General features: G+C 39.1%; 1 protein-coding gene across 4 annotated transcripts in view; it reads right to left on the bottom strand.

Annotated features, from left to right (window-relative positions):
- Positions 1-1,235: 1,235 nt before the first annotated feature.
- The window catches only part of PEAK1 (pseudopodium enriched atypical kinase 1), a 57,937-nt gene continuing 39,060 nt past the window's right edge, over positions 1,236-20,112 (bottom strand). For 3 of the 4 annotated variants that reach the window (XM_089538487.1, XM_089538488.1, XM_089538489.1), the window contains exons 4-6: positions 15,640-15,836; positions 11,391-12,124; positions 1,236-8,935 (exon numbers count right to left, since the gene is read on the bottom strand). In XM_089538487.1, the coding sequence (XP_089394613.1) occupies positions 7,790-8,935; positions 11,391-12,124; positions 15,640-15,836 (2,077 nt within the window). In that variant the 3' untranslated portion in view covers positions 1,236-7,789. Of the gene's footprint in view, positions 8,936-11,390; positions 12,125-15,639; positions 15,837-17,391; positions 17,509-20,112 lie in introns of all 4 variants that reach the window. The other variant, XM_089538490.1, reaches the window with a different exon arrangement.

Genomic DNA, 20,112 nt, shown 5'->3' with positions numbered 1-20,112 from the left:
ACAACACTGTTCTACTCTGACCACAAATGTAGTTTGTGTGAGACCTTTACTGAAATTCCCATGTACTCCCATTTCTGTATATGGCACAAGAAAGTCCTGAAGTACTGGATTCATAGTAAACCAGTAATAAACCTCCCAAAGTCAGAATAAGGTCACATTCCCTGAAGATGTACATATTAATTTAACTCATTGTTGCTTGTTGTGCGCCTTCAAGCCATTTCTGACTTATGCTGACCCTAAAGCGACCCTATCATGGGGCTTTCTGGGCAAGATTTGTTCAAGGAGGTTTGCCATTGACTTCCTCTGAGGCTGAGACAGTATGACTTGCCCAAGAGTTACAATCCAACACTTAAACCACTACACCATACAGGCTGTTACCTTATACCAAGGCAAACAACTGGTCTGCTTTGTCTAATCTGACTGCTTCCAACACTTCCACTACCAGCGATTCCCAAACTTTGTGGTCCTCCAAAGGTTTTAGACGTCAACTCCCAAAATTCCTGACAGTTGGCCAGGTCTTTTGAGGGTTGAAGTCCAAAACATCTGGAGGGCCAAGGTTTGGGAGCTAAAGCATTAGAGCAAGCCCTGAAACCTACAAACTTTCTGTTTTCCTTTAACTGGAGATGCTAGAGATAAAAACTGGACCATCCTCCATACTGCTGCTTGTCCTCACAAACCATCATTTGCAAAGGCAAAGATGGTGAGGGAAAAAGCAAGCAGATGCGGTTTCTTCTATGCAGTCTCATCTTTAATGAACCATATTATTGGAGGGGAGGCGAGATGCCTCCTTTTGAGACAACCTGCCAATGCAACAAAAATTAACCCGTGATTAAGAAGCAAGATTGAAAAACAAGAACATGAAAGGGCAGGCTCAATACTCAAACCATCCACATACAAATCGCATCCAGAAGAGTGAGGCACTCAAACTCACAGGAGGAGGTTATATTCTAAATATATACTGCCTCAGAGTATTTCTAGACAGAATAAAGGTATCCACCTCTGTTTTGTTAGTACAATGCGCATTCATAACAACATCAAAATCTCTCGTGAGTAAGGAATTGCTAGCAGCAGCAGAGTACATGAACGGCTCTCCGACTATCATCTCTATTTTGGCTCTGAGCTGCATTTGTTACGAAAAAGAAAGATCCACACGTAAGGAACTTTGTTGTCAGGGACATCTCCCTCGATATAAAGATCTCAAAGCCAGGTAAGGAAGGAGACAGTGCAGACCTCAGTTTTCAGTGTAATAAAACTAGTTTATTTACACAGTAACATGTATGCCACAGAGTACACAGCAAAGTACCACAGCAAACCAGAGTGTAACTGTCCTCCGATCACATAGGGAGGTTGAGGAGTTATATCTATAAATACGTGTAGATATAGATACAAAGCACCATTTATAGCAATGCCGTGAATGCCAAACACAGAGCTTGCCCAGAAGAATGGAGTCTTACGAAGAAACAAAGAATGATTCCCACTTTGAGGCATTTGTAATGAAATGCCACATGCAACTGCATTCGCGTAGGAACGTTCAACTTGAAAGTTATTTACCCTCTTCATAAAAACAAAGGGACCTTTCCTCGTTGCTTAAAATTGCTCAGCATAATTAAATTTGAAAAAGAAAATCCTCTAGGGCGAAAGCTATATAATTTTTCTGAGGCTGGATAAGTTCAGGATCACAAAAATGTATTGTTGAAACAGTATTTTGGCTGGTAGAGAGTGGATCTTGCTATAGAGTCTGCCCTAAAGCTGCCTGTTCCAAACTCTTGGAAAGAGCCTACTTTATGAATGTTTAAAATTCAAGCAAATAGTGTGTGTGTGTGTATAGGTGTGTGTGTATATATATATATATATATATATATATATATATATATATATAATATGCTATATATAAAATGTACATATGGGACAGGAAAACAAAGGGCAAAATGGGTTATGCCTGCAGTTCTGTTAAGTTTCATTTATAAAAATATAGATCCATACATGTCTTTGCTACTAAAATAGTTTGAGATATTTGTTCTGAACTTTTCTAGAGGGATAGTCAAAGGGCTGGAAACCAGTAACAGTGGGAATAAACATTATTCAATAATGGAAACCCTCAGGTTTAAGTGAGTTGGAAGTTTTCTGAACCATCATCTGTACTCTCTTGCCTTGTTTTGCAGCCAAGGGCTTTCCCCTCTAACCAGGCTTTTCACAAGATTAGCAAAATATTGTAAAGGTTCCTTAGGACTTGCTTGTATTTAGCTAGTTTCCCAAGCGTAAAGGCTCTAAGTCTAGGCAGTGTTGGGTAGCTAAATCTGTTGAAACCAAAAGGCTGAGATGCACTTTGTTTTGCAAAGGACTGGCATTATACTTCTAAGCCAACTCTGCTATATTCTGCATTTAAAAAAACAACTCCTAAACACTTGTTACCCAAAAGTCAACATCACTCCAAAAACAACAGAGCAGAAGCACTGCACGCTAGTAAAGGGAGGTCTTTAGCCACTGCTAAAGTTGCTGAAATGTTTTTCAGAAGTTATTTTACAAATTTTCATTGGAGAAATAGCTTGAAAAGTCCCTGTGGTTAATGGGCTACGTTGTATGTTGATGGAGTGCTCCCAAGGGCTGCATCCACACTGCGGAAATAATCCAGTTTGACACTGGTTTAACTGTTCTGGTGCCGCAACAAGCTACCATTCCCAGAATGCCATCACATTGAGCCATGGCAGTTAAACTGGTGCCAAACGGGATTATTTCTGCAGCGCCATAGTGATTTTGTCTGGCTCTTTCCTTTCCAATTCCAATTGGAAAGCCATTCATTTATATGGAATGAGGTAAAAAGGTGGATAAGGGATGACAGCTAAACATGCGCCATATCCTTATTCCACCTGGGATAACCCTGCTTTCTCATAGACTCCAACTGGAGCATGTTTCTTTCTCATACTAGAACACGGTTAAATATTTGGAAATGGCTTTCTAACATACTTTTATAACTCAAGACCTGCTGGACCAGGGCGATGTTTGAAGCCTGCTTAGAGTTTGTTATATATTGTGTATTGTATCTCAGTCCTTCCTCTCTTCAATGAGGGAACTACTTTATAGGCTACTTCTGATTCTTATTTTAGATGGTTTGGGATTTAAGTAATCTTAACAAAGACAGCACTGAGGTAAACCTCAAAAATATCACTGTTCAACTGACGAATACAAGAGGCGAGATATAATCCTCATTTATTACACCCGAGAAAAGCAGAACATCCAGTTGTTAGAGTGAAGACCTGAATGGTATAATACTTCCTTTTACAAATCTCTCTGAAAAGCACAACTTGCCTTAACCTTTTTGGCTAGGTGTTCGAATGTCTTTTGAAAATATTAAGTTAAAGCATTAAGCAGATGGAACAACACACTCCATGCTTTGTTGGATTGCCACACTGGGATTTGCAAAAGGCAAACTTGAATCACTACACCATTTTGCTCCTCATGCCATAAAATTAACTAGATGAATTCAAGCAGTTGGGATGGTGCTAGTATTTGCAACAGTTGGGTTGAATGTTAAACAAGATGGTTACTACCTGCACGACTCACTACATAACTGAATTTCCAGTAACTGCCGCACTCCTCTATGAGACTGCATTCTTCTTTACTGATCTATTAACAAAGTTATTGCAGAGTTGTTAGGAAAGAATGGTTCTGTCTCCTGTCCTCACAGGCACCTGTGTCTGTTATTGCAACTTCAACTCTGAATGCCTTCATTGTATGAAAACCGATACTCTCCTGAACACTGTTGCTTTCCATGTGCTTTGTGTTTTGCGTCACTATATAGGTAAGCTTCTGTCCTCCTCAACATTTGTAGCAAGACTTGCTTATGGTTTCTGTGTACAGTTTCTCATCAACTCAAATTTGAAAAAAGATTTTCAGAGTAACAGATTTTCCAAATGCTATGTTGCCTAAACAGTTGTTGGAACATACCCTGGCTTTTAGTCTATAGAAGTTGCAGAACTGGAAAATGTCTTCCCTTCTTTCTTTCTCTCTCTCTCTTTTTTGCATTTAAATAATATTTTAAAACACCCTGGATCTGGGCAACCATATACTCTTCTTCTAGTTAATGTGTCAACTCAGCTACGTGTAAAATGCTTCTATTCTTTAACGTTTTTTGTTTGTGTAATACTGCTAGCAATGGGTGTTTCCCACTGTGGAATCCTCTCCAGAATAGCTTTAAATCTGTGACAAGGCACTGTTTTTAGTGCAATTAATCATTGACCCAGACTGCCACCCCAGAAAAGATTAATGACACTAAAACCTCCAGGAAGTGCACATTCAAATGCGTAAGCAGAAGTGAATTTCCCAGAGATTTTTGTTTGCTGTTAGGAAACTTGGAGCCATCACGCTAAATTGAGTGTCAGCTTCCTAGAAAATATGTATTTACAAGTCAGTATGGCTATATAAGGAGGATAATTCCTTGAAATGTAGTGAGGTCAACTAAAAAAATGTTTGATCAGTGCAGACCCTATGGATGTGCATCTGTACACTTAAGGTCCCCTTCCTGATGCCTTTATCGAACAATTGTAAAGGCAAGAAAGAATTTTATTTTCTTCAAAAAAAATTATGCTGTACATTATTTTCTCTCACTTCCTTGTTCTTAATAAGATATCTTCCTTCAATAAGATATCTGCGAAGGTAGCCATGTGGCAACTCTGGCTAGGCTGAAACTATGTTTGTCTGGCCATCCCTCTTTCTCTTCTTTCTCACACTTAGTCACACACAGGCGTTGTTACACAGAAACCACATTCCTCTCCCTTATTACCAAAGTTCACCGAGTCCTACACAGTAAGATGGCAATGAATGGATGTATACCAAGTGTTCCTGAAGTGCACAATGCTAATACTGGTTTGAATCTGCTACCAAAATGCAAAATTAAATCAGAAAGTCCATTCAGAGTTTTGGGATTGGCTGTATAAAATATAACATGGTTATAAAACATTCAATAGTCTACTTTGCATGTGCGTGTCAACACGAAAAGTGACACAATGCACATATCGTCATACACAAAAATATAGCAGGTAGCCTAAAAGAATACGCCTACCACAATGGTCAGTAGTTCGTGTGTCGCTAGAATTAACATGCTGGTTAAGTAAAAAGTTATGTGCAGACAGATAAAAGCATACATAAAACTGGGGAAAGATGTGCTCAACTGAGTCAGCAAGAAGGGTTTGTAGCTAAGCTGTGAGCAAAGTGCACTAACACAGGTAAGGATTGCACCTCCATACCTGTAATGCATGTATAGTTTGTGTCAGGCTCTCTCAAGGATCTTGCCATAGATCTGCAGAAAACTGCCACTCAGTAGCTTTCTTTCACAGGGCTACTTAGATCACAACCAGACTGTACAGTCTAGGCATTTGAGTACAGTACTAACCCTTCATGTCAGTATAGCTGTCAACATCTAAACATTTGCCCTGTTGTTTTAAACCAGGAGAGGGCAGCCTGGTATACAGTACCTCGAGTGGATTTCCCTCCATTATGTGGCCAAACCCGAAGTGACTGGAAGTATACTTCAAGTTTCAATGCCCTCCCCATTTTAAAGCCATTTTAAATGCATTCTTCGACACTTCTCAAAACATGATTATTTGTATTTTAAGTTATCCTGGTAGAGAGAGAGAGAGAGAGAGAGAGAGAAAAGAAACCAAGGGCTTACAAAAGCATCCGGGAAGTGTTTGCATGCAGGCTGCGTGCTGATCCTTCCTTACTGAAAGCAATATAGGATACAGTCGCAAACATGAAGTGGGAAGTTGCAAAAGATTTTAAGAAGCCACTATCTGTCCTAGGCTAAGGTCAGCTGTCTATGAACTACAGGGCTGGGAAAGCCACACTCTGTTCCAGGAGCACAGATCTGACTGTTTGTTTCCTGCAGTTTGCTTCTTTCTGGTCCAAAGATGCATAAGTTGTTCCAAGTGGCTATTTGTTTCCAAGGCTGAAATACATAGCTTTAGTCACAGTTTTAACAATAAAGGAAACATCAATCCAGAAAAAAAAAGCACACATAATTTTGTGCATCTATGTGCCATGGAAAGAAAAGAGGCAGGTCTAACGTATGGTTAATTTGTAATGCAACGTAAACACTTACACGGTTTTTCATATAATACATCCCAAAATTGCACATATATCCAGAGGAGGAGGAGCAAGGCTCAACACAAGAGCTGTCCACATTCCAATAACCATCCCCAGCTATGGGAATTCAATATCAGGCCGCAGCTCCATCATTTCAGAACTGTCCAAACAAGAATAACCAACACTGAGCAGAGAAATCGGGTGCAGAAGGGCTGGGCTGCCACCACAGAAAAAGGCCAGTATGTCAGGGAAGGAAACCAGCAGCAGGGTCTATTGCCCAAACACTCCTTCAGGCAGTTGGATTTGTTTATCTAACCTTGTCTTACCATGCAGTGACTCTTCCAGAGTCAACAGAATGATGTTGACAGACATGGCATTTCAGTGTACCAGCAAAAACAGCTAAAACACCCAAATATGTTGGCAGTGATATACCCAAAGTCTACACAGGGGAAACTAGAACAGGATACTATTGAGTTGTGCCTGCCAAATTTAATTGTCCTCATGGTAAATGCACAACATCTTCTGCTCCCTTGTTTTCTAACCCCCCAGAGAGCCATGGCAGTAGAAAACTCAACTTTTATCTACACATCTGATTTGTTACATAAATCTGACTTTCAAGAAGCTTTGTTATGCACCAGCGCACCACAAAGAGCAGGCAAAGAATGTTGTTGCCCTTGGTTTAGAATATACACCAGCCTGAAAGGAGCAGAGGAACAGTTGCTCCTAATACATGTTTGCTTCAACTGGCCCCAGGCTTTTCTAGTGCCCTTACTTAACATTATCATAATTAACAGTCCATCAATAACCTCCAGCAGAATTACTGCGCCAGGCAATCTGGGAAAAAGAGAAAGGTATACCCTTTGCTTCTATTGGCTAGATGTGTGGTTCCAGACCAGAATCAATAAATCATAATTCATGATCAGTGAAGACAAAACCAAAGGAAAACAACATGTTGTGAGGGTAAATATGCCTCTGGAATAGTGGGGAGGGGAAACAGTTTGGAGTGTGTGAGAACGCTGAGCGGGAATAGGGCCAGTGGGAAAAAAGGGTTAAGCCCCACTTCCCCTTCAGTATTCAAAGTTCTTTTTTATTACAAAAAAATACTGGGTTTTTGCCCAAAATGTATACTTTGCCCCTCAGCAAGAATAAGAGAAAAGAGGCAATTTGTTCAGGATGGCTATAAATGAATCACCACTCCCTGCTGGTGTTTGAAAGTGCTTTCTCATTAGGAAGGATAAAATCAAAGCTGCCTTTCAAGGACTGTTAAGGCTGAGTCACCTTTCGATGGGCTGGGCTGACAAGAACCATGAGACAGAGGACATATCTTTGTGGATAATGGCTTGCATCATGCTGGCTCAATCATGACAGACTTCATACTCATTTCTATTTGTCACTGGGTGCTGCCCTTTGCAATATGCAGGGACTTCACACAGAAGTCCCTGGGCATAGATTAAAACAAGAATGGCAGTAGTGGTTTCCCTTTTAAGTTTCCACACTTCCTTGCACAGCCACCAGCAATACTAGGCAATGGGCTCCAGACCTCTCCTTTGCACCTCTGACTGGAAACAGCCCTTCCTACTGAGATCTGTTAATTCAGTGTTGGTGACCTTGGGACCCAGATTGGAATTTTAATACTTGCACATAGCATGAGGGTTGGGCTGGAGAAAGGACAGAGGGCCATCCAAGTGAAAGCAGCAGGTCATACAAACTAACGTTGCTGCATGATCTTCACTATGCGACCGAGGGAGTCTGTAGTGGCAAAAGCCAGATACTGACAACAAAGCCAGTCTTCAAGGCTCACTTTACATTCCCTGTCCAAAGACTTCTCAGCAAACTTGATCATCAGCAGCGTCCGTTTGATGTCCAGCCAGTTCTGGAGGACAGTTTCTCTTTGTGCTGGTCTGGAAGAGGCATTAAGAGTCTGAAACAAATCCTCTCGGGGACCCCAAAGCAAACACTGAAGGACTCCCTTGGCCTCAGATATAAGGATCCTCTCTGATGGATTAGGGTTTAGCAAGCAGTTAGCGAGTTGCTGAAGCCCCAAGGAGTAAAGTGAACGGCAAGGGATTTTGGGCAGGTCAACCCGAGTATACTCTCTCTCCTTCAACTCTGGGTTTTCATCAAAGGGGTTGGGCAGGTGTAACATTTCGTAAATGAGGATGCCAGTCTGGAACTCATCACATTTCTTATACTGTGTTGCTGTGATAATCTCTGGGGCAAGGCGGGACTGGTCCTTCAGTACTTCTGGATCGACCATGTGAGTCTTTTGTTTGGCTTGAGAGAAATTGCTCACTATAAGCCTGGCAGGGCAAGCAGCCGAGGGATTGGGCTCCACAGACTCATAGCTGAGAAGTCTGCCCCCTGGCCGGTAGTCCACCAGTAAGAGATTCTCCAAACGCAGATCACAATGTGTGATATGATAGGGCTTCAGATGCTCTAGACCAGAACAGAGTTGTAAAAGCAGGAGGCACACCTGCCTTTCATAAAAGTCTGGGCTGCTGGCATGGCGATCTGAAGATTCTCGCACAAAATCGGCCACAGTTAGATATGGAACCTCTCTGGTGATAACCACAACTCGGCTGCGCTGCTTGCTGATGGTTCCTGGCAGACCTGAACTGTCTTTCTGTGACACATCCACACCGGAGGGGCTTTCTTTGTTCTTTTGCTCATCCTCATCCTGCTCTTCCTCTTCTTCTTCCGGCGAATTGGGATCCTCCCACGGAAGGAGCCGAACAGGCACATCAGCGAGGAAATGGCCACAGTCCTGCTGTATGTTAAAATGAATAGCCAAGCTCTGACGGATAGCCAAACTGTGGTAATACTGCTGGGATTCTTTAGCTTTGCTTTTACATATCTAATGGGAGAAAAGAAAAACAGGAGGAAAAACCTGTTTTAAATGAGATATAACAAATTCCTGACCATCTTGGTTCATTTTAGATGATATGACCAAGAAACATATTGGAAACACATAGTCCATTAAAAACTATTTTTAACAGTAAGAAATGTAGCTACTTGAAAAATGATACATATAGTGATATCTAATACAGAAATGAGGCCAGGATTTCTGGTTTACCATGAATGCATTGAATGCTTGCCTTGTGCAATGGATGTTTTTATGTATATACGTTATGAAACTGGTCAGTTTTAGAAGATGGCACAAGACTGACTGAATTCTGGGATTTATTTCTTGCATTTCTTTGATCATCTCAAGTGAAGAATGACTAGAAGATAAAACTACCTGGAAGATCACTGCAACATCACAGAGATACTCTGGAGTATTATTCAGGTCTATTTATGTAGAAAAAGCAAAGTGTACTTATTTGCAGCTACAAGTTATGGTGCAAATCAGATGCTTCATTAAAAAAAAACACCTCTGTAAGAGACCTTTTATTTTGCCTGTTTTCAAAAGCAATCACATTTTTAAAGTTCACATTATTTTACAAAGTAATTTCTACATTGTTTCCTGGGCTTTTTTGTTTGGAAAAACAGCTAAGAGATTAGCAATTACAGCTAGTCTGTACCATCATGCCACTTAACCTATTGTAGCAAAACGAGATAAGAAGATGCTATTGAGCTTTGTTTCTGCCACACCTGATAAAAGCTTCTTTATCACCCTTCAGAAGAACAAATGGCACATTCTTGCACAAGGCCAAGTGGCACAAAATTTGTGTATCTTGAAAGGACATCACTAGATAATATTTGGACCTGATTTTAAAATTTAACCAAGGTTCATTTTATTTATAGAAAATAATCATGATAAGTTAAAGAAAAATTACACTATCAGTTTCTCATGGAAATCAATTAAGATTATTATGTTTTTTACCAAGAACAAACAGGAACAGCCATGCCTCCAATTAACTTAGCTGGGCTTCTTGCCATAGAAGTAAATCAATACATCTGTACCTCCTAAATACATGGCCTGTGGTGCATAATTCCTGGGTCTTCCTAGGATCTTTTGTCTGAGGTTCTCCACTTATGAATAATCCAGGAGGCAGCCCTGAGCTACGGAGTCACAGCAAGTTTGGATAATTTTTGAGCTTAATAAAATTGAGCAATTTAATTTTTTTTGTTTTCAATACAAGAACAATATATATGATTTTATAATACAGGTTTATGTAATAGAAACTATAGGAGAAATTAGCAATTTAACAAAGACATTTAATTGAGTTCAACCTGAATTTTTCTATATAAAGTGTTTAAAAAACCGAGATGTTAGCTTATGGCTGTGTAAGGCAGGACCTAGCATGCAACCAAATATTAAATCTGTATATAATGAAACTGTTAACAGTAACTAAGAACACTGATGCTGATATATCAGTGCAATATTTCTGTTTACATGGTGATGAGCAAAGCCAATTCCTGTTTCTTACAAGAATCATGACAGTCTGATCCAAGTTAATAATCAGGGTTTGGTAGCAGAGTTTTTAACAGACTTAAATAAGGCCACTGTACCAAATCATACAACTTACATCAGTTGACTGTTATCTTAGACTGCTATCTGATTAAGAAATAAGTCTAAAGAGATGCAGTCTTTGATATACTGGGCTTGAGAAGAGAGAACAGTAAAATGATGTAACAGAAGGCTAGTGTAAAAATACTTTCTATTTTCCATCTGCAGGCTGAAATAACACAGCCTACCACGTTCTGAAACAATTCTGAATGTGTGCATATGTTTACTTTTAGAGTTGTCTTGGAATACCGATTAAAGAAAATGGTATATAATTTTATAAGTAACGCTAACCAAAACCATTTACGTCACCCTCTCTACAAAGAATAAAAAAGTATATTTCTTCACAAACTGATAAAACCTAAACAGATTGGGATGGATTTTTTTCCCAACAGTCAGAAAGGTTAAAAAAACAAAGCTAGAGGTCCGGTGCCAAATAATTCAACGTGCAAAAAAAGGAGGAATGTGCAGGATTAACACTCCTGCTTTTATTTACTCACTGCATTTCTGAAGGGTCAGTGGAGGGCACTTTCTCAGGGCCATCTTGGAGACATATGGAATGTAATTTATGAAGAAGGGCTATTACACCATAAGCCTAAGAACTGTGGCACTAAAAAGAAATACTAAAAACAGAATACACAGCCATCTAAATCTGAACATGGCTTTGCATTTGTGTGACAATTTTGTTATGCTGTTGCAAATGTTTAGGATCAGAAGGCTAGCAATCACCAAGCACAGAACAGCACATATTTTACCTAGTAAATCCTAAGCACAAAGACAACCAGTGGTAACAGAATGCAAAGGATAGTAAGCAAAACTGTTAATCTCAATTGGCTGAGGGACAAGTCAACTTTCTTCTTACCTTCACTGCATAGTTATTGAGTGGATCTTTTGCATAAGAAGCTGGGTAGTAGACAGCATCACCAGCTTCACAGCATGGTTTGTCACTGGTTAATCTGAAGTCTGACCAGCTGTCTACACCAAATCTAAGTTGGTCTTTCTGTCCAGCCATGAATAGGTCTTCACACTTGACAGATAGCTTCTTCAGGGAATCAGTGTGAAGACTTCTGATCTTGCTTACCACCTCTCCTCTGTTTTCAATTCCTCTATAAAGTGCTTGTCTCTGAGACTTCTGGACAGTTTTGCTATGCTTGCTGTGGGTGACAGGCCTACTGGACAGAGACTCCACGCTGTTAGAACTTCTGTCCTTAATACTGATAGCAGCTAGGCTGGAAAAGCTATTGGCAGCTGAGGAGATTGCCAGTCCTTTTCCTGGAGGCCTATCCAAGGAATCTCCCGACTCATTGTCCAATGCCTTGAATTCTGAGCTGACTGAAGAGCATGCACTGCTAGCTTCCCAGTTGGTATCGATGTCATAGGTAGGGTTGGCCATCACACATAGGCTGCTCTGGAGTTCTTTTGGAATTGGTTCTGTGTGAGCTCTTAGAATAGTTTTCTTTGGCAGTGGAGGTGGTGTTGGATGTAAGGTGGTAGCCATTTCCAGATCAGATATTCCACCAAAAGCAATGGCATCATCTAAAGCCCCCTTTGGTTGTCGTGGATGCTTTGGAGGTATCATGGCTGCTCTGGATTGTCCTGCATAATAACAAACAACATTCACTTAATTTTTGACTAAAAATATACATCTGTGAAGTGTACAGTTGTAAGGTGATGCATATTTGGACAAACCTCCCAATTTTATCTTTATGCTGATGGGATCTGAGCTGGTATCAACTGAACTAAACACCTCAATGAAATGGTTGACCCAATGTGTGGTTGGGTAAAAGATAAATTCCACACCAAGCATAATTAGAAAGGGAATTAAACATAAAACTGTATATATCATCCTTTACTGTACTTATAGAAATCCACACTATGACCGCACCAGGAGTACTGTGTACAGGTCTGGTCACTGCTCCTAAAAAAAGACATTCTAGAGCTGGAAAATTACAGGAAAAGGCAAATGAAAGGAACTGATGCAACTACCCTACAAGGGAAGATTAAAACGTTTGGGATTGTTCAGGATAGAAAAAAGTCAAGTAAAAAGAGATACAACTTCTTTCTTTCTCGTGATAGTAGTTTGAAGTCCAATGGTGGGAGACTCAGGACAGATCAAAGGAAGTTCTTCATACTGTGCATAGGAAACATTGGCATTCATTGCCACAAATGATAGTTGCCAACCTGGACAGCATTAAAAGGGGAGTAGGTACATTCATGGAAGATGGGACCATCAACAACCACCAGTCAGGATGGCTGTATATCACTTCTGATATCAAGCTTATTATTGCCTTGGTGTCAGATGCTGAAGCCCAGAAGATGGAGGCTCTAGTTGCCCTCTATTAGCATTGCCTTGCTGGTAGCTTCCTGTGGGTAATTGATTGGCTACTGTATGCACATAATGTTGGGCTTGACAGGCCTTGGGTCTGATTCAATATAGCTTTTCTTATGAAGATTCATATATTAATTGTGAAGATGAAGGAAAGTATTTAGTCCCCTTTATAAGGCAACAAAGAAAATCATTATTCAATGGGAAGATCAAAACTTCATAATTGAAATCAACACAATTATAAACAAGGAACAAGATTACCATTCCTTGGTAAGTACCAAGGCAGTCTAGAAAACCTAAATAAAAAGCTGCGTTTATAAAAACTATAGTTGGGATATAAGAAATAAATATTGTTATCTTCTAGAAACAGTATATTTAGCTGCATATTGGCACTTTATAACAGAGCATTCATTAAATACTGTACATATTTCTACCGCATGTACCTGTTTTGCTTCTTTCTAACAAGTTAGGTATTGAGTTCATGAAAACAACAAGTTATGGTTATAGGCAGGGTAGTTTCATTCTCTTCTCTCCTTTCCCCCGGGAAAAACTCAGTTCTACTGAGAAACTTCCCCATATCTGACCAGTTTACGAGTTCAGCTCTTAACCTTGTACATTCCTATCATGCCTCACAGGCCAGCTCTCTTAAACAGCAGCTTTTTGAAAGCCTCAGTTTGTCAGTATGTCAGTTGAAGAAAACAAGCAATGTTCTTAAACATTCCAACCATTTTGAATACACATTGCCAGAAATAATGTCCTGCTTCCATAAGTAATGCTTTCCCTTATCTTAACTTGATAACTTTTCTTTTGTAAAAATGTGGACATGAACTCTGAAAACAAAATAATGACAGGTCATGCAGCCTAAATAAGCTGTTTTGACTTCATAGTTTGACTTGATAGTTTGACCTTGCGGTCTCTTCCAACTCTATGATTCTATGATTCTATCCTTAACTAGTGCAGCATTTTACAGATTACAAGCTGTTCCAAACCCAAGGGACGTTCAATCTAAAGTAGAAAGGATTGTACTAAAAGGTTATCATCGCCTTCAGCACTGGCAGAAAGAGGACAATGGCACCTTTAATTTCTGTGCCATATTGTGTCCAACTTCTCTTGCTCATGTATGGTGTTTGTATGCACCCACTTGTATATCTGAACTTATAAACAGCTGTCCTAAATGTGTGCTCTCTACCTCCAACCATTACAAATATGGTCTTTTAAACCAATTCAGCCTGTACATTGCTTGGTGAAAAAGCAGAATCAAACTGTATGAAATTTTAAAAAGATAGTGTCAGAACTGCAGGTAAATGTAGGATTTTCTCAGTTTGTGACATTTGTTGGCCAACTATATGCTGTACATCTAGTTACAGTCGGCCCGTATTATACACAGTTTTTTTATAAACGGATTCAAGCATCCGTGGTTTGAAAATGTTCAAAAAAAGTATAAACCTTGATTTTCCATTCTTTATAAGGGACACCATTTTGCTATGTCATTATATTTAATGGGACTTAAGCATACATGGATTTTGTTATCCACTTGGAACCAAACCCCAGCATATAACAAGGGTCCACTGTATTTACACAACAATGTGAGTTACTCAGATAACAGACACAAGTTTTAGTTTGTACAAACAAAGCATGTTCACTATTATCACTTAACCCGTAATGCCGGGAATCCTGTTGATTAGTCTCAACTAGAGCAGACCCATTCAATTAATTATTAAATGCAGAGTTAACATATAGATAAATGTAATGGACTCAATCCTACTCCAGTGAGGATTAAGAGAGAATTTAGGCCAATATTTTCTAATGTGCCCAAAGTACCATAAACACCAGGCATTCAAGTTATGGTTCTTTACTAAAGGACTGACAGCAAAAATGCTGTGAACGGTGCCTAGATAATATGTTCCTAAAGTAATCAATGGCTGCATCAGCAGTGCAGAAATAATGCAAATTTGACAATGCTATGGAATTCTGGGAACTGTAGTTTTGTGAGACATTTAGCCTTTTCTGTCAGAGAGCTCTGGTGCTGCAATAAACTACAGTTCCCAGAATTCAATAGCCTTGAACCATGGCACTTAAATGGTGTCAACCCAGACAATTTCTGCAATGTGGATGCAGCCAACAAAAATGTAGAAAAATGATCTTTGAAGTCAGTATCGATTGACTGTGTAGATCCACATGAATAAATTATTTGCCAAATTTAGAAGGGCAACTATCATACAATATCTTCGCAGTTATTTTGATAGTATATAATCAATTATTTTTGTTAAAGCCATATATTTAGTGTATTCCTAAATCCTTCCAGAAACACGGCTCAAAGTTTCACCCTTAACATTTGTATGTACTCATGCATTTATATGATATGCTTGAATATAATGTTTATATGATTTGCTGGAATATAAATGTTTCTAACTGGATATAAGGTAATTTTTGTAAACATTTTATTCTTTAATGCTGGCTGTATGCTGTAATAATAAAAACCCAATTCAGTTATCACTGAATATTAAAATGGGTTTCAAACAAAATTTGACAGAACATTTAAAAATTAAACCAAAGATTTCAGATGTTTATGAAAGCATAGAAAAAAGCTGTCTATACAGTAACTTCCAAGGATGCTTCCAAAAGAGCAACATTACTGAAGTCTGTGTATCCTTCATAGAATATTAACATTTGGCCCAATTTTACATAAAGTTTTGAAAATGAATTTGACAGCTCAGATAATATCAATCCCACACAAGAGAAATGGTAACTGATTTATATATCCGTGTGGATGCAAGGTGCTTACCTAAGTTACTATATGTAGCACTGCAGGCACTGATGTCAGAAGAATCAGACATTTCTTCCTTTTCTTCCTCCCCTTGTGATATTTCTGGAGGGGATAGTGGAGTGAGGGCCACATTACTGCCACTGTCCTGTTTTTCAAACACAGATCGTGGAATACGAGGGGACAAATTTTCCACTGTTTGCTCATCAGGCACTTGACTGAAACAGAAAGAAGAGATCATTCACCTGGGGCATTATATTTTTTGCTTCCTAGAAAAGATTCAAATGTAACTCTGTTGGTGTAAGTTCTTTACAGATCTGCATCCTTAACTGAAATGAGCCAATTAACAAAAGCAAACAAACAACAACTATTTTCTATTTTGATTTTTTACAGTTTCTACATTTTTACAATTGCTGTTGTGCGCTTTTGTTTCTAACTTATGGTGACCCTAAAGCTACTCTCTCATGAGAGTTTCTTGGCAAGATTTCTTCAGAGGGGATTTGCCATTGCTGCCTTCTGAGGATGGGAATGTGACTTGCCCCAGGTCACCCCAATAGTTTTTCGCAGTTCAACAGGGATTTGAAACCTGGTCTCCCAGAGTCCTAGTGACTAGTCCAACAACCACTACATATACTGGCTTTCTCTATTTTTTAAATGCTCACTATCATATGAACACTATAATGTGTATAGTCATCATTAAATAATAAGGAAAGACCTAGATATAAGATTATATAACTGAACAGCAAGAAATGGTTACGGTTAAGATGCTTTACAGTACCCACACAGGTTTTAAACAATATGCGTACTATCATTCAGAGAGGAATGCTAAAAACGTTTGATACTCACAAAGCAAACTGACCTGAATGTATCTGAGATAGCACATGCAATACCTGTAGACTGAATCCAACTCAAATGCATTTGACTGATTACATAAAATATAAAATAACTTGCTCCAACCAATAATGAATGCAATTTTATGTAGATACTGGTAAATGGATTGTTTTCCAGATATGCAATTTGTGTTTTTTGTATTCAAAATTCCTATTTGTGAATTGAAAGGATTTCATTATCTGAGTATCATCATAAAATTGCAGCCGGAAACTGGTTGAACAAAATTCAAACAGAGTTCCCAAGCAACCTGTAATTTAAGACTCTCCACACCCTGCAATGCTACATAAATCCAAATCTACACACTTCCTTCATTTTCACATTGTGAGATTTTAAAACTGTCCACAAAAGTTAGTAAACTGAGACAAGGTGAAGTTCAAAACCATTTCATCGTATTGTCAGCAGTCAATCATTTTATTAACATGCAGCAGAATAGTGTAAACACAACAAACAAGTGCAAAAAAGTGTGTAAATTAAAAAGACTAGTCTAGGTCATTTCACACATTAGGACACACTTAAAAATCAAAGCAGTGAGAAGTCGTAAATTCACTTTGGGAACTAAAGCTGGTTTATGTTTACCAAACCCTAGGTCTTTTCTCTCATTGACTCTCCAAAAGATAGCTGTTCTTTCTTTCAAAACAATCCCTCCTATCATAGTTATCCTATTTAGAAAGAAAAAGTCCTGTTACAGTGCAGTACCCCTGAAAATGATTTTTTATTCATCAGCGAAGTCTAGAACTGGCTTAGTCTTATGCCCTAATTCTATGAATCTCTTCTGGGTATACTTTTGAGAAACAAGCTGCCAAAGTAAATCAACAATTGAGGGAAAAAAAAGAAAGGAAAAGGAAAAGATGCAAAATGGATGGAAAAAGGAAAGGAACTCACCCACTATACTCACTCACACAGTTCCCCATTAAAGGAAATTCTCTCAGAGCCTTCTTGAGCCTTTTAATCATGTCTCGAAACTCTGGTGAAGCATTTATTCCACTGGGGTCTGGTGAGCTACAAGTTGTGCAAAGCTGTGAGCAACAAAGACCGAAGTCTGCATGGAATGATATCACCTACTGCACCTTGATGTTTACCTCCAGGGGATGGTCTGGGGAATGTGCCAAAACACCTCGGGAAAACTAGCATAAGCAAACCGAAAGCCCTGTCGTTTTAACCCTCTCCTTGCTACGACACACGGCTTACGCTGTTTCAGAATCATTTACTGGGTTGTTAGATGACAAAACCCCAAAGAGCAGTTGCTATCCCAGCGTCTCACAAAAAACATGTATCCATCTACTTTAACAAAAGGATTACACAAAGAAAACTGGGTCCCTTGTCTCTTTTTGAACTGGAATGTTGAGATGACAGACTTGGTGGAAAGAGGAAACATTTTCCTTCACTTGCTTGTGGTTTAGAGGAGGAGGCGGGTATGTTCTGGGAAAAGCAATATGGCCTGTAGGTAGTAACTCAGTTCTGGTTCATGATTGTGGTCTCTGTGTCTCACACATATGGGGCACAAAGGCACAGAGAAGTCATTCGGAAAGATCTAGAGCTGAGTAGCACTGTCAGGAAACTCCCACCCTCCCCAAAGCGCACATACGTCAGCCCACCAAGCTACTATTTTGACTCTACTGAAAGAGCAAAAGACAGGAACCTGAATCAGAGAGGTTGTGTGAAGGCACAGATGAACATTTGAAGAACCGCAGTTACAGGTAAACCTACACAACAGATTTTTCTCAAACCAAATAAAGAAACTGGGGATGGGGGGGACTAACAAAAAACATTTCTTAAAGCACTAACAGTGACGTGTGCCTTAGAAATATACAAAGAATAAAAGAAAAAAATAGAATACATTAAGCTGACTTTGAAGTTGCTTCTGCTTTTTTATAACAGTTAATATGCCCCCCCCAAAGAAAAAGAATGAGTGTTCATGAATTTATCTCATTCAGTGCCTTTCATGTAGCATGGAGTATAGGACCACAGGTACCATCTTACTGAAGTTTGTGTGTGTGTGTGTGTGTGTGTGTATATATGCGCTTGTGGGTAGAAAAGAAATTTACACAGAATTTCCTACATCTTGTGGTCCCTTTTCTTAGTTTCCATGTTGATCACATTGGAGGATCGATTAAAAAAAGCAGCTAAGATTTAAGTGGTAGCTTCCATTAGAAAATATGATATGGTGCACTTTCAGCAGAAACAGTTGATGTTTTTAGAGTCAAAAGAATGAAGACAAAAGCTTCATCTGCTTTGTGGACCACATATAAGCTTACCTTAATTTGTGCATTTTTATGTTTTATTATCACCAACACTGATGTGTAATTTTGGGATCTAAGCATGAGGTATATGTCAGGTGTGCTTGCTTTGGAGGAGAGGTACATAAATTGAAGCAAAGGCCTGCCAATGACAAGATGCTTTTCTCACCCCAGCCAGGCTTTCACAGTGGTGATGCCAGAGGCAAGGGGATACGAGCAACTGATAACTGTAGCAGAATTTCACACAAAAGCATCCTCTCATCTTGCGCTGCATAACGTCAAATGAGATAACATGAAACTCAAGACAGATTTTCCCCCCTTAGACTTTGTAAATTCATTTGGTCTTAAACCTTCCTCGCAGATATAAGAATGACAGCTATTTTTTAACAACTCAGCTACATTTCAGCCATGCTAGTGATATACAGAAGAATATGGAAATAACTCCCAACAAATGGTTGTCTGGAAGATAAATGAAAAAGCACAGGAACTAGTTTGGGTAGCAGTGATTTGGTTGAGGCAGAGAAGAGAAGAAAACAGTAAAGGTCTTGGTGGAACTGGGAAGCTGTAAGAATTGAGGAAGCTATCAAGGATCATATTCATTCTTCCTGAGTGACTTCCAAAACATGTTTTTTTAACCACATGTGGCAAATTAAGATCTATGTCTGTCAAATTCAAATGAAAGCAAACTTAATGTCCTGATTCAGATCCAAGAAAAATGTAACAAGGGGGGGGGGGGGGGAGAGAGGCACAGAACCACTTTTTAATTGAAACTTTAGAATGGGAATGCCTTTGGATGATAGGAGGCATAGATATTTAACAGAAACGGTATTAAAAGGAGACTAGTGTTCCAAACAGGAAAAAAAATTGCTGTTCTACAGGTACCTCGGTCTTAATTTAACTAGGTATTTCATACCTTTTTAACAGTTAAGGAGGAGAAGTATGACAAGCCATTTCTATGTACAAATGCAGCAGAACTACCTGACATATTTTGAGACCCTACATTTATTTCCTTCAGCTCCAGCACCTAAACAAGTAGATGAATTCTGACATGTATCTTTATGCATTCTGACATCTTTACTTGTTAGCATATGATTTGTCTCCCAGCCCCTTCCATAAACATCCTTCCATCATCACCAAAGGCTTTCTGAAGTTCTCACTTACATTAAAGTACTTGTGGCAATGAAGAAAAAAACCCTGCATATAGAATGTAACAGGTTCTCAGACAATACTGTCACATCTCAGTAAAGGATTTCACTACTGGTCTTGGATATGAAATCTGACATCAGATAAAGGCTGGACGTACCTCAAAATTTAGAAGGACTGGGCAAAAAGACTTTCATAATCTACAGAAAACTGCTGGATTTTA

This window comes from Sceloporus occidentalis, unplaced genomic scaffold (genome assembly GCF_023333645.1).
Source record: "Sceloporus occidentalis isolate IW3139 unplaced genomic scaffold, rSceOcc1.0.p SCAF_9, whole genome shotgun sequence".
Lineage (NCBI taxonomy): Eukaryota > Metazoa > Chordata > Lepidosauria > Squamata > Phrynosomatidae > Sceloporus > Sceloporus occidentalis.
This window is presented reverse-complemented; position numbering and strand designations above follow the sequence as displayed.